Source organism: Pteronotus mesoamericanus, unplaced genomic scaffold, assembly GCF_021234165.1.
Source record: "Pteronotus mesoamericanus isolate MK-2021 breed Mesoamerican mustached bat unplaced genomic scaffold, CSHL_Meso_final scaffold_1066, whole genome shotgun sequence".
NCBI lineage: Eukaryota > Metazoa > Chordata > Mammalia > Chiroptera > Mormoopidae > Pteronotus > Pteronotus mesoamericanus.
The window spans coordinates 84746-99465 of NW_026555299.1; the positions used below are offsets into that span (position 1 = coordinate 84746).

At 35.3% G+C, this 14720-nt stretch overlaps 2 protein-coding genes across 2 annotated transcripts; both read right to left on the reverse strand.

Moving 5' to 3' along the window:
- Positions 1–2266: 2266 nt before the first annotated feature.
- LOC129081482 (olfactory receptor 5L1-like) lies at positions 2267–3226 on the reverse strand. The gene has a single exon (XM_054587147.1). It carries the CDS (start codon positions 3224–3226, stop codon positions 2267–2269), a length of 960 nt encoding a protein of 319 aa, XP_054443122.1.
- Positions 3227–12487: 9261 nt separating this feature from the next.
- Positions 12488–13441, reverse strand: LOC129081484 (olfactory receptor 5L1-like). The gene has a single exon (XM_054587148.1). The coding sequence runs from the start codon at positions 13436–13438 to the stop codon at positions 12488–12490; it is 951 nt and encodes a 316-aa protein (XP_054443123.1). The 5' UTR covers positions 13439–13441.
- Between the last annotated feature and the right edge of the window lie 1279 nt (positions 13442–14720).

Sequence of the window (14720 nt, forward strand, 5' to 3'; positions counted from 1 at the left end):
TATGGACACATTCCAGTTTAGTGACTCCCAGCTCAGGGTTTCCTTGCTAGGTGAGATTTGACAACATCTGGAGACATTTTTGCTTGTCATAAATGTGGGGAAGGGTGCTTCTTTTATCTAATGTGTAGGGGCCAGGGATACTTTGGAACACCTCACAATGCGCAAGGAAGGCCCCCACAGAACAGAATTGGCTGAACCAAAATGTCACTAGTGCTAAGGTTGAAAGATCCCACTCTGATTAGAAGACCAAAGGTGAAGAAAAATTTTTCTTTCATCTTAAAGTACAAATTCTCATGGGTGATATGGTAAATCTCACTCTATTGAGATTATTTGAAAACCAATGCAGAGCCATGACATACTTTGTATCATAAGCAGAAGGTAACTCCATACCTTTGGTCCTTGTTTATTCACTTACTTAAAAAACACTGAGTAAGTTGCCTTTGCCAGTGATACTGGAATATTTTTAAATGACACTTGCTCTCAAAATTTTCTTTTAAAGAAACACACGATGAATGCATTTTATGGACTAGATCCGTGCAGTTTTGTTATATTTAAGTTCAACAATAATTCTTTGAGGCTGGCAGTTTATCCCTGCTTTATATTTGAAAGACTAAACGTTAAGTAAATTTAAGCATCTTCCTCAAAATTACTCATCAAGGTCTGAACCAACCCCCAGGTATTTAATTTCAAGCAAAGTACCTTGTTACTCATTAAAGTAACAAGGACTTGTGCTGTATATAAGTGTGACCTGAGTAAATATATAAACAACAACAAATACCAAGTGATATATTAAGTAAGTGATTTTTAAAATGAAGCAATAACATTGTGGAAACGGAGGAAAAGTAAATTATGATTTAACTTTAAACAGATGGGAGTGTGCAGCTTCAACAAATACCCTCATATATACCAGGCTCTCATCCCTGGGACCCGTGATCTGCTCATTTAATCGGTAAAATAGAGAACAAAAGGTAAAAGTAAAAACTAACAACAATAGAAGATAATTTATTAATCAATTATACCATATATTGTGCTAAGAACTTAAGATACAGATTTAATTTTTATGAAAGTTTTATTATAAAATTAGAGTAGTATTATCTACTTTGCAGAAGTTTTTAACTTATTTTGATTATTGACACTATTACAGATGTACCGATTCCCCCCCCCGCTTTGCCCACTTCCACTCAGTCCTACCCCCTTCTCTATGGTCACCACCGCACTGTCGTCTGTATCTATGTGTCAAGCACATGTGTTCTTTGGCTAATCCCTTCCCCTTCTTTCATTCAGTCACCCCTTCCCACTATGCCCTCTGACAGCTGTTCAGCCTGGAAAGTTATTAAATTATAACCTTACAATAGAAAGGGTAAAAAAAAAGAAAATAATTACAAATGACTAAAAAGTATTTCCTCAAATACATATACACATGTAGGGAATTTGCTCCAAATTTTTATGATAGGAAAAAAACATAGAATATGAGACAAATGTATACTCATGCCATGTAAAATGGTAGTTTAATAAAAATAGTTGCATTCATTAAAAATGATGAAGACTTGTGGGTATGTGCACCCTATTAGAAATACATTGATAACATCTCAAAACAAAAACTGAGTCAACAATACCACTCCAAAAACCCATTCAAAGCAATGAGAAATTGGAGAGCAGCAGCAAAGGTAGAAAATGCATCTGGATGAGCCAATAAAAAAGATAAGATACGGTTTTAAACTAAAAGCAACAAATGAACAAACAAGAAAAACAAATGAAAATTCATAGACACAAACAAGAGTATGGTAGTTACCAGAGAAGATGGAGATGGGAGGGGTAGTAAAAAGTAAAGGGGGTCAAATATACGGTCATGGAAGATCATTTGTTTTAGGGCTACAGGCACATACACTGATGATGTATCATAGAATTGTACACCTGAAACCTATAAAATTTTAGTAACATATGCCACCTCAATATATTTAAATAAATAAATTAAAAAATGGATATATATATATATATAGGTAGGTAGGTAGGTAAGTAGGTAGCTAGATAGATAATAGATAGATAATAGACAGAGGCACAGAAAAGATTTAAAAATTATATGGTTTTGAATAAAATAAATGCACAAAGACAATAAAAATGATATGGCTTTAACAAGACAGACACATGGAAAGTAAGAAAGCATGCATAGATCTCTAGCATGTAAAATCCTTCCCTATTTTCCTTTTCTTTAACATTCACTCCAATAAATCCTCTGTAAAGGTCTCTGATAGAACCCTGAATCTGGCTAAGAAAAGAGCTTCTCAAAAAGCAATTTTGATCCCAACACTTTCTTGAGGGCTTCCTTCACATCCTTGTTCCTCAAGCTGTAGATCAGGGGGTTCAGCATGGGAATCACTACTGTATAAAACACTGAAGCCACTTTGTCAGAATCGGCACTGATGCCAGAACTGGGGCGGCAGTACGTGAAAAGGATTGTTCCCTGTAGAACAATGATGGCTGTGAGGTGGGAGGCACAGGTGGAAAACGCTTTGCGCCTTCCCTCTGCAGAGCGCATCTTCAGAATGGTGATGAGAATAAACAAGTAGGAGGTGAGGATGATCACAATGGTGATGATCTCATTGAAAGAGGCCACAATGTACACCAACAGCTCGTTCACAGTGACATCAGAGCAAGCAAGAGATAAGAGAGGGGGCAGATCACAAAAGAAGTGGTTAATCACATTTGATCTGTAAGATGGGATCTCAAGAGCTAAACACAAGTGAATTAGAAAACACACTATCCCCCAGAGGTAGCAGCTAGAAACCAGCGCCATTCGCAGTTTCTGGGACATGATGACCATGTACAGCAGTGGGCTGCAAATGGCCACAAAGCGGTCATAGGCCATCACAGCCAGCAGGAAGACATCAGTAATTACACAAATGCAAAATAAGTAGAATTGTATCATACATCCCAGGAAGGATATGGTTTTATCTTTGTTTAAGATATTGAACAGCATATTTGGCACAATGATAGTAGAGTAGCAAAAATCTACAAAGGACAAGTGACTGAGGAAAAAATACATGGGAGTGTGAAGCCGAGAGCTGACCTGAATCAGTGCGATCATGCCCAGGTTGGCCAAAACCGTCACTCCATAGATCAGGAGGAACACCATGAAAAGAAGGACTCTCAGCTCAGGGGCGTCTGTTAATCCAAGGAGAATGAACTCTGTCACAGCAGTGCAGTTCTCTTCTCTAATTTCCACCATATGTTGGGTTTAAAATGCCAAATGATAATTTCATGTGTCTTCTGAAATGGAAATAAGAGAGAAAACACATATTTAGATTAACTTAAAAATCACATTGATGTCAAACACAATGTATTTTAAATACATTTATCAAATAATCCTGAATGTTCAGTGTGGCAGCAGACCCCACAGACAAAATGGAAAGCATCAGTAGAAATGTGTGTAATTATCAACTGTTATGTGCCACAATACATTGGGTTGATGAATTAACTTAGACATTTTGATAGAGTTTGAAGTAGATTCAATGATATATTTTGAAGCCACAAGAGTTCAACTCCTATTCCCTGAAAAATATAATAAATTCTGTTCAAGACAACAGCTATCGTGACCCTATACACACTAATTTTTTTATGTCAGTCTATCATGAGCATAAATTTTCAGTAGGTAACATCCTGGGCAATTTTCTTGTTGGGGAGTGTGACAAATCTCTGAGAACAGTAGCTCGAAGATCTTTACAAATTTAGGATTATGTGGAATGAAAAAAAAGATTTAAAATATACACTGAAATCCATCATTGTTTTTCATTGTCAAATTAACAGTAACTTAATGAATCATAATAGTAATCACTATCAATAATGACTAAGAAAGATAGAATTCATGTATGAGTTTTTCTGCAAAGCAATTAGGCAACATATATTCAAAGTCTTAACTCTGATAACAATAAAAGTTACCTGATATATTTATGAAAGATTTTATTCTTTGAAAGTTGTCATAAGAGATGTTTAATGACATTTACAAATTATGAAAAAGTATATTAAAAGCAATGCAGCACTATTTGTAATATTCACAATTGGAAAAATTAATTGTCATAAAAAAACAATGTTAAACTATGTTATACCTTATCTAAAACAGAAAGTTTTCATGTTATTTCAAATGATGTTATGGAGATTGTTATTTTTTAAAAAGAATACCTAGGACAGTTGCTGCACATATGTAAGTTAAATAAAATGTTTATGTTGAGGTATGAATATATATGGTAAAAGTATCATATGTTACCACTTTGATTTGGCTCCAAACCTAGAAGATCAATCCATTCCTCACACTGAGAAGAGGTAAGTGAAAACTTTTCCAAATTCCCTCCTGTAGATGAAGTGGTTACACTGAATATGCCCTAAGTCTGATATACAAAGACATTCAGACCTGTCCTTAAGAAAAGTCATATGGAATGTGACAAATTTTATTCTCTGCCCTCCTTCCCAGAAGGGTACACCCATGATGTTATACACATATTATGTAATGAAAATTGAGTGAAGAGATGCTGAACTGAAACAGAACTTGGTATTTTCTCCATAACATGAACTAATTCTGAAGAAGTTAAAACAAATCACCATGCTAAAGCCATGGTTTTCTCATTATTTGACCCCCCCAAAAAAAACAAATTATTTGCCCACCTCAAAGTTAAAACAGGAGAATCAACTTGAAAACACTTCTTCCTAATGTTCTAGACTAATAATAAGGAAACTAGATTGTGGTAGACCCAAAATAAATCTAAAAGAATTCACCTCATTCACTGAGCAGGGAGAGTTTACATGTCCTGATTTCCCCATGACCAACTTAGGGACACATAAATGCAACCCTCAGAATTAGGATGACAATTAGGGAGCTCTTTTATGGTTATAAAATCTAGATTCCATGACAGAAGTTGATGTGGAGAAAGGTTGAATGTGAATGAGAGAGAGAGAGAGAGAGAGAGAGAGAGACTACCAAGACTACCATTTGTTCACGCTCCAGTCTTTCATACACATCAGCAGTTGGTGTTCCAGAGGAAATTGTTCTAATTTCACCATCAAATGTCTCTAGATGGACGAATTAGCTATATCCTTAAAATAATTGTTTTCTGGGAAATATACCCAGTTTAATTTTCAAATAACCAGAGCCCAGTTTTAGCTAACAAACCTGAATGACAGACGTTTCCCCCTGGTGGTGAAGATGTTAGGACGAGTATGATACGCAGAAACTTTTAGTGTAATTTTAACCCCTGGGGAATGGATCCCTCAAGATCCTAATCAATTGTTAATCTTTAATGCTATAAAAACAAGTTAAAATTAAACTAATTGTACATGTGGTATGGGACACATAATTAATCTCTATGGAATAGCATCAGGAATATTTTTAATGCCCTCCTAATTTGTGAAACAATTGTTTGAAAGCAAACACAGCTTCATCCAGATTTCATGGTGCTATACGGCATTCCATCCTAGTGGCCTATATGTGGGTCACAGATCACATTGCCATAACAAAATAACATGAATGTTTCTTATTAATTCCCCCTTTCTTATATATTACCGAATCCCCTAAATTCCAGCAAGGTACAGTGACTAAAGCCACCCTAGAATCTCTTCAAATACTAGAAAAGAATTAACCTATACATCAGAAAATTATTAATAGTTAACACTTCTCAGACACTCAGTATGTTAGAACCTATTCTGAATGTTATACAATATTGATTCATGTTTCTAGGTCTGTCTTACAAAGGAGATGATGGAGGCACAAGCACTGAGTTGTAACTTGGATAAAGTCAAAATAAATCACAGGAAAAGGCCCCAGGCTGCTCTGTGGTTTTCCCTGCCCTTAGGACTGCGTGGGGAAAAGAACATGCTCCCATCCAGTGCTGAGGCCGCATTTTCCTTGTGCATAGCCAATGCCAGAAGCCATCAAATGACCTTTTCAATGATCTGTTCTAGATGAGCTCTTCTTCTTCTGGCTCATGTCAATGTAGGCCACAGTTTTCTATTCATCTATGTGTGTCTCTGAGTGTACACATAAACATCACAAGGTGTATATGATCATAAATAAATAATTTCAAGTAAATCAATTTTTACAATCTAAAATATGATATAATATCTTCCTAAGCTAGATGTGTCACGTAGAGTACCCTAGGCTAAGGAAACCTTCTGGTTCTCCATTCCCACATCTTCTTTCACAACTAAACAAAGAAAGAAAATTTTCACCAGCCCATATGTTGTGTATTACCACCATGAGTATAAAACATGTGGGTCAAAATAGGAATAACTTGAAATATTGATGTTTGGAAGGCTACCTTTAACTTTTCTGTTTCTTTGCAATTGAGGCTCCTTAAACTCATTTTTCTTTGGTGAAAAATTTATGCAAATATTTTGCCCATTTGACTTCTTATGCTCTAGTTGTAAGTACCCTTTGTATATTATGGGTATCAAACTTTCATCAGATATACAACTTGTGCCTGTGGCTCTTAAATTTTTGTCTATGATTCATCTTGAGTTAGTGTTTGTGTATAGTGTGAAGTATAGATTTCAGTTCATGTTTTCATATATGAGTAGTCAATTACTCTTCACATTTATTGAAATGATTCTCTTTTCTGAATGAACAGCCTTGGTAGCTTTGTTGAAAATCAATCAACCATTAATCTGTTAATTTTTAGATTATCAGTGTTATTACATTGATATAAGCCTGCCTTACACCAGGATAAACACCATGCTTTATAATTTTGGTATTAACTACTGTTCTGCTTTTGTTAAATTTATTTTTAAGTATTTTAACATTATTATTAATCATATTGTTTTCTTAATTTCACATTCAGGGATTATTTTGCTACCATATAAAAATAAAATTGTTTTTCTGTTTTCATTTTGTATCTTGTGACTGATGAACTCATTACTTCTAGTGGTTTGTTTGTATGTGGAGTGATTAGGATTTTCTACTTAAAAGATTATGTAGTCTGTGAATAAAATTCCTTTTACTACAAATCCACTGACTTATTAATCTATCTGTCTATCATCTACACAGGTATGTATGTATGTATGTATCTATCTATCTATCGTCTATAATCAGCACTGAGAGTGGACATCCTACATTGTTTTGTGGTTTTGGGTAAAAATACTCATTCCACAATCATTAAGTGCAATGCCAGAAGCAGGTTTGGTAGGTTGAAGGCATTTTCTCTATTTCTCTTCCTTGGAAATTTTTATCTTGAATGAGATTTGGATTGTGTCAGATACCTTTTCTGTATCTACTGGGGTAGCTATTTGGTTTTTGTGTTCTGTTCTATATGTGATGTGCTACATTAACTGCTTTTTATCTGTTAAACTCTCCTTGCTTTCCTGGGATAGATCTCATTGATGATGATTTATTATCCTTTTATATGTATTATTGGATTTATTTTGCTAATATTTTGTTGACAATTTTTTATCTACAACTGTGAAGGATATTATGTTGTGTTGTTTTTCCTTCTATTTCCTTATTGACTTTGGTATCAGGGTAATGCTTGCTAAATAAAATGAGTTGGAAAGTGGTCGTCTTCTCTATTTTTGATGTGAGTTAATCAACAATGTATTATTTCTTATATTAGATGTTTAGTGAGAATAACCAGTGAAGTCATCTGTGTCTGGATATTGATAAAGGGGGAAATATTTTAGTTACAAACCGAATTTATTCCTTTTTATATGTCTATTCAGATTATCTATTTCTTCTTTTGTCATTTTTGAATGATTTTCTATTTAGGAATTTGTTCTTATCATCTAAGTTGACTAATTTCTTTGCATAAGTTTTTATAATACTTATTACAGTTATTTAATATTTTCAAGGACATTATTCCTCCTCATGGTGTCAATTTGTATCTTGTCTTATTTTCTCTTTCTAATTATAGATAAATGTTGTTCCATTTTATTTATCTTCTGAAAATTAAAATGCTTTGATTTTCTTTTTTTAATTGTTGTTCAGTTACAGTTGTCCCAGCTTTCCCTATTGCTCTTCCCTGACTCACCGCCCCCCCGACCCCGGACTTCCACAGTCAATGTCCCCTCATTGTCCCTGCCCATGAGTCCTCTATTTGTGTTCCTTGGCTTGCCCCTTCCCCTCCTTTCCTGTTATCCCCCTCGCCCCTCCCGTCTGGTCACTTGTCAGTTTGTTCTTTATTTCAAAGTTTTGTTCTTTACTTCAAGTCTCTGGTTCTATTTTGCTCATTGGTTTGTTTTGTTGATTAGGTTCCACTTACAGATTTTCTATATCGTTTTTCACCTTTGTATTGTTAGGATATACTCTAATTTTTTTTACATCCTTCCTTCCATTTGGTTTTTTGTTTGTTTGCTTGTTTTTAGTTCATCTTTTTTTCCTAGTCTCTAAATATGAAATCTAAGTTATTAGTTTTTTGTTTGTTTCTGATTTTTTATTGACTGAAAAGCAACTTTAATTTTCAGAGCAAAAAATAAATTTGCATGATTTGATTTGCTCATTAAATTACTATGGTATACATTCTAAACATAAAGTCATTATGAATTTAGTTGTTTTAGAAATGTCACTATAGAAAGACTTGAAATCTGCTCATCTTCCAGCACTTTATAGGGTTTTTTTTCCCCATTTAAGAAAACCAGACTTAGAACTGAAGTGAAGAACCCAATTTTTTTTTTCTATTTTGTTCATTAGTCTATTTTGTTCATTAGATTCAACTTATAGGTGATATTGTACTTGTCTTTCATTGCTTGGCTTATTTCACTTAGCATGATGCTCTCCAGTTCTGTCCATCTTGTCGCAAAAGTTAGGAGCTCCTGCCTTCTGCTGCATAATATTCTATTGTGTAAATGTACCACAGTTTTTTGATTCACTCATTTACTGATGGGCACTTAGACTGTTTCCAGCACTTGACTACTTTAAATAGCACTGCTACAAACATAGGGATGCATAACTTGTTTTTAATTGGTGATTCAGGATCTCAGGATATATTCCCAGCAACGGAGTCTCTGGGTCCAATGGCAGTTCCATTTCTAGTTGTTTTTTTTTAAATCCATACTGTTTTCTACAGTGGCTGCACCAATCTGCATTCTCACCAACAGTGCACTAGGATTCCCCTTCCTCCTCATCCTCACCAGCACTTGCTGTTTCCTGATTTATTAATGATGACCACAGGTGTGAGGTAAATATCTCATTGTGGTTTTAATATGCATCTCTCTGATGGCTAGTGATGTTCAGCATCTTTTCATATGCCTATGAGCCATCTGTATGTCCTCTTTGGAGAAGTATCTATTCAGACCTTTTGCCCATTTTTAATTGGATTATTTGTCTTCCTGCTGTTGAATTGTGTTAGTTCCTTACATATTTTGGAGATCAAACCCTTGTCCAAAACATCATTGGCAAATATGTTCTCCCATGCATTCAGTTCCTTTTTCATTTTGATGATGGTTACTTAGCCATGAAGAAACTGTATAGTTTGATATAATCTCATTTGGTGTTTTTAATTCCTTTATTGCTCTTGCCTTAAGAGACATATTGGCAAAAATATTGCTATGTGGGATATCTGAAATATTCCTGCCTTTATTTTCCTCTAGGAAATATAGTTTTATGGTTTCATGCCTTATATTTAAGTCCTTTATATATTTTGAGTTTATTCTGGTGTATGGTATAAGCTGGTTGTCCAGTTTCATCTTTTTGCAAGTAACAGTCCAGGTCTCCCAACACCATTTATTGACAAGGTTAAAGGAAATGATCAAGATCAGGATAGACTAAATGACACACAAACTAAAAAAACAATTCAAAGGATCGATAAATCCAGGAGCTGGTTCTTGAAAAAGATAAACAAAATTGACAAACCTTTAACCAGATTCATCAAAAAATAAAGAGAGAGGACCCAAATAAGTAAAACCAGAAACAAAAGAGGAAACGTTACAGCCAATACCACAGAAATACAAAGGATTGTAAGAAATAACTATGAACATCTATATGCCAAGAAATTTGACAACATGGACAAAATGGACAAATTTCTAGAAATACATAATCTTCTAAAACTGAATTAAGAAACAGAAAGCCTGAATAGACCCAAAACAACTAGTGAAATTGAAGCAGTAGTCAATAAACTCCCATCACACAAAAGCCCTGGTCCAGATAGCTTCACAAGGGAATTTTACCCAACTTTTAAAGAACTAACTTCTATCTTTCTTTAACTATTCCAAAAAATTCAAAAAGATGGAAGACCCCCAAACTTTTTTTACAAGGCCAGTATCATCCTAATTCCAAAACCAGGTAAAGATATAACAAAGAAAGAAAACTACAGGCGAACATCTCTGGTGAACATAGATGCTAAAATCTTCAACAAAATACTGGTAATCCATAAACAGAAATACACTAAAAAGGTCATACACCATGATGAAGTGGGATTCATCGCAGGGATACAAGGATGGTACAATATTCGCCATATAATACACCACATAAACAAAATGAAGGACAAAAATCACATGATTATATCAACAGATACCAAAAAAAACATTTGATAAAATCCAGCACCCATTTATGATAAAAACACTCAGCAAAGTGGGAATACAGGGAACATACCTCAATATAATAAAAGCCATATACCAGAAGCCTACAGACAAAATAATATATTCAATGGGCAAATCTGAAAGCTTTCCCCTTAAGATCAGGAACAAGACAAGGGTGTCTGTTCTCTAAAAGACTAGTTTTGAAATATCTCTTTCATTTTAAAGCTCTAAATTTCCGCCCTTTAATAATTTTATAGATTGTGGTTTTGTTTGCATTCAATTCAAAATATTTTGTAATTTCTCTTCTGCTTTTTTAAACATTTTAATCCTCACCTGAAGATATGTCATTTTTAATTATTATTGATTTTTAGAGAAAAATGGAGAGGAGGGAGAGAGAGAGTGAGAGAAAAACATTGATGTGAAAAACATCAATCCATTGCTTCCCATACAGGCCCCAAATGGGATCGAACCAACATCCTAGGTATGTGCCCTGACTAGATTTCAAACCTGCAACCTTCTCATGTATGGGGTGACTCTCCAACCAACTGAACCACCCAGCCAGGGCATCTTGGGCTCTTTTATTTGAACTTTTCTTTCTTTAAAAACTTCATTTTGAAGTTCTATGTTCTAGATACAAATCCATTATCAGATATGTGCTTACATTTTTACCTTTAGATCAGCTGTTCTGAAGTAGAGTTAATTTTGAACCTACTTCCATCAATCATTGTGTGCCTCCCCTCCCCCCAAACAAACACACTGGGAACACTTGACAATGCGTAACAATTTTTGATTATCACAACTACACGGTAGTGCTGCGGTATCTAGTGTATAGAGGCCACAAATACTGCTAAACGGCCTACAATGCACAGGATAACACTTCATAAACTCAAGGCTAGTGCTTTCTCACATTACTATAGATATAAGGAGAGATGCTTCATTGAACAAGTAAACATAATGTAGAAATTGACATAAATACAGTGAAAGCACAAATAAATTATCAATGGTGTATATAAATCAGGATTGAATGAAGAAATATGATTCAGACACATAGAGGAAGTATGAAAAAAGCTCATTTAATCAAGAGCAAAAACACAGCGAAGAATATAAACAGAGGCTAGAAGTCTACTTGTAAGTCACAGTAAGCATTTGATCCACAAATTATAAAATAGCCATGATGATAAGAAGCAAAAGATAAGCTGAAAAAAATAGCCAAAGCAGGAAATGTTGACACTGACAACAATGGTTATTAAATGTAAGTATATATTTAACATATACATATACACACCTGCACACAGAGGCAGGGAGACACAGCAACCCAGGGACAGAAACAGAGAAATAATTAAGTTCCATGAAATTCCCAAAGCTCTTTACACAGGGCAACGTCACTTGATTTCCCAAAAACTTGTGTGAAATAATTGTTATTGGTGTCTCCGTTTTTTAGATATTAGTCTCCAGAGTTCCAAAAACACTAGACACTGCAATGCAAAAAGTATATTAAAGGAAGCAAAAAATTAAAAACAAACAAACTATATAAATATGTGTGAATCTCATTCTGTACAGAAACTTGCAAAACTATGCTCCTCATTGTAAAATAAAAAGATTCGATTTCAAAATAAATCATAGTTTCCATAACGGATCAGAAAGTGTGATTCTCAAGAGTTCTTTATTAACCTTATGAACGTTTTAGGCAAACTGAATGTGTGTGTCTTAGCAGGCCATTACCATTGCCAATTTAAACATTTTGTATTGAACAAAAGCAAAGAAGGAGGCTGCAAACTTTGAAATATGTTCAACCCTACTCTGCTGAATTGCCAAGTACAATAGTATACCAAGGCATACATCTTTATGAGTGAGTCGTTGAGTGAACTTATCTTTGTTGAATGAATCTTAATGACTCCCTCATAAAAACATATGCCTTGGCTGTGCTGCCCACTCCAAAACCACAGCCCACCAAGTCATCCCTCTACCAGCCCCTGCCACAGGAATCCAAGTCCTGCTAAGAAAATATTCTCTGGGAAAATATTTTGGAGCTCCCCAGTTTTCTGAGAGCTTCTTTCACATCTTTGTTCCTTAGACTATAGATCAGGGGGTTCAGCATGGGAATCACTACAGTGTAGAACACAGGGGCCACCTTCTCAGTATCCGCACTGTTGCCAGAACTGGGCTGGAAATAAGTGAAAAGGATTGTCCCATGGAAGACAATGATGGCTGTGAGGTGGGAGGTACAGGTGGAAAAGGCTTTGCGCCTTCCCTCTGCAGAGCGCATCCTCAGGATGGTGATGAGAATAAACAAGTAGGAGGTGAGGATGATCACAATGGTGGTGACCTCATTGAAAGAGGCCACAATATACAGCAACAGCTTGTTCACAGTGACATCAGAGCAAGCAAGAGATAAGAGAGGGGGCAGATCACAAAAGAAGTGGTTAATCACATTTGATCTGTAAGATGGGATCTCAAGAGCTAAACACAAGTGAATCAGAGAACACACAGTCCCACCGATGTAGCAACAAGACACCAGCTCCACACAGAGTTTCCAGGACATGGTGACCATGTACAGCAGTGGGTTACAGATGGCCACAAAGCGGTCATAGGCCATCACAGCCAGCAGGAAGACCTCAGTTACTACACACGTGCAAAACAAGTAGAATTGCACAGCACATCCCAGGAAGGAGATGGCTTTGTATTTGTTTAAGATATCAGCTAGCATCTTTGGCACAATGATCGTGGAGTAACAGAGATCCACCAAGGACAGGTGGCTGAGGAAAAAGTACATGGGAGTGTGAAGCCGAGAGCTGACCAGAATCAGTGCGATCATGCCCAGGTTGCCCAGAACCGTCACTCCATAGACCAGGAGGAACACCATGAAAAGAAGGACCCTCAGCTCAGGGGCGTCTGACAATCCAAGGAGAATGAACTCTCTCACAGCGGTGCAGTTCTCTTCCCCCATTTCCACCACGTTGGGAAACAAAATGATAAATTTTGTGTTTTTTCTAGAAATGGAATATAAAGGAGGAAATGAACAGGTTAAAAATTTCAGAAATATATAATCTTGATATCTATCAAGCAGTGTATTTATGAAATATAACAGAGACAAATTATCATATAATTAAAAATATTATCTCAGTGGGTCCCACTGATCAAAATTGACTTAAACATCAGCAAAATGTTAAATAATTCCAACCTTCATCTATCACAACAGATTGGATGACCAATTAAAGTTTAATGATTTGATGGGCTTCAAAACAGATACAATAATATACTTCAAAACCACATAGATATTAATTCCTGTTCCCTAAAAAAAAGGAAATTCTAATCCACTAAGGTAACATCTTCTGTGGTTCAATAAAATATATACTTCTTTTAAATTGAATCTATCAGGAACATAAATTTAAAACAGACATAAATACCATATGATATCACCTATAAGTGGAACCTAACCAACAATAGAAAGATGCAAGGAAAATAAAACCAGCAACAGTGAAAGGAAAAGAAATCAACAGAGACAAGAGGGAAGGAGGGGGGGTGGGGACAAGGAAGGGAAGGGGAAAGTCAAGGAACATATAGCAAGGACTCATGGACAAAACCAAAGGGGAAGAGCTGAAGGAGGGAAGGAGGTAGGAGGCAAGGGAAAGTGGTAGGGGGTAGGCAGAGACAAATGTATTTGAAAAAATAAAATTAAATTTAAAAAAAATTCTTCACAATTTCATTTTTGAGGTGACAAAGTTTTGAGATTTGTGGCTCATGAAAACCCTTTAAATTGAGATTTATGAAAAAAGAAAATTAATATATATACACCTAAGATGATAATTTTCATATTAAAACAACAAAGTGGTTTAATTAGTTATAATATTGTCCTATGCTAATAAGGTCTCAGGAAGATGGAATTTTCTAAAAATTCTTCTAGAAAGTAATTAGGTCCATATATTAGAAGGCTTAACCCTAACAACACAAGCTATTTTATATTTTAATGAGAAATTTTAATAAGATATAGTAATTACATTGCAAAATTATGAAAAACTACACCCAAATGTACACTGAAACATTGTTTATAATATCAACAATGGGAAATTTTAATTGTCAATGAAAGCAACCTAAGTGCCGATCAATAAATGAGTGGATCAAAAGACTATGGTACATTTACACAATGGAATACTATGCAGCAGAAAGAAAGAACTACTACCCTTCATGACAGCATGGATGGAACTGGACAGCATTATGCTAAGTGAAAT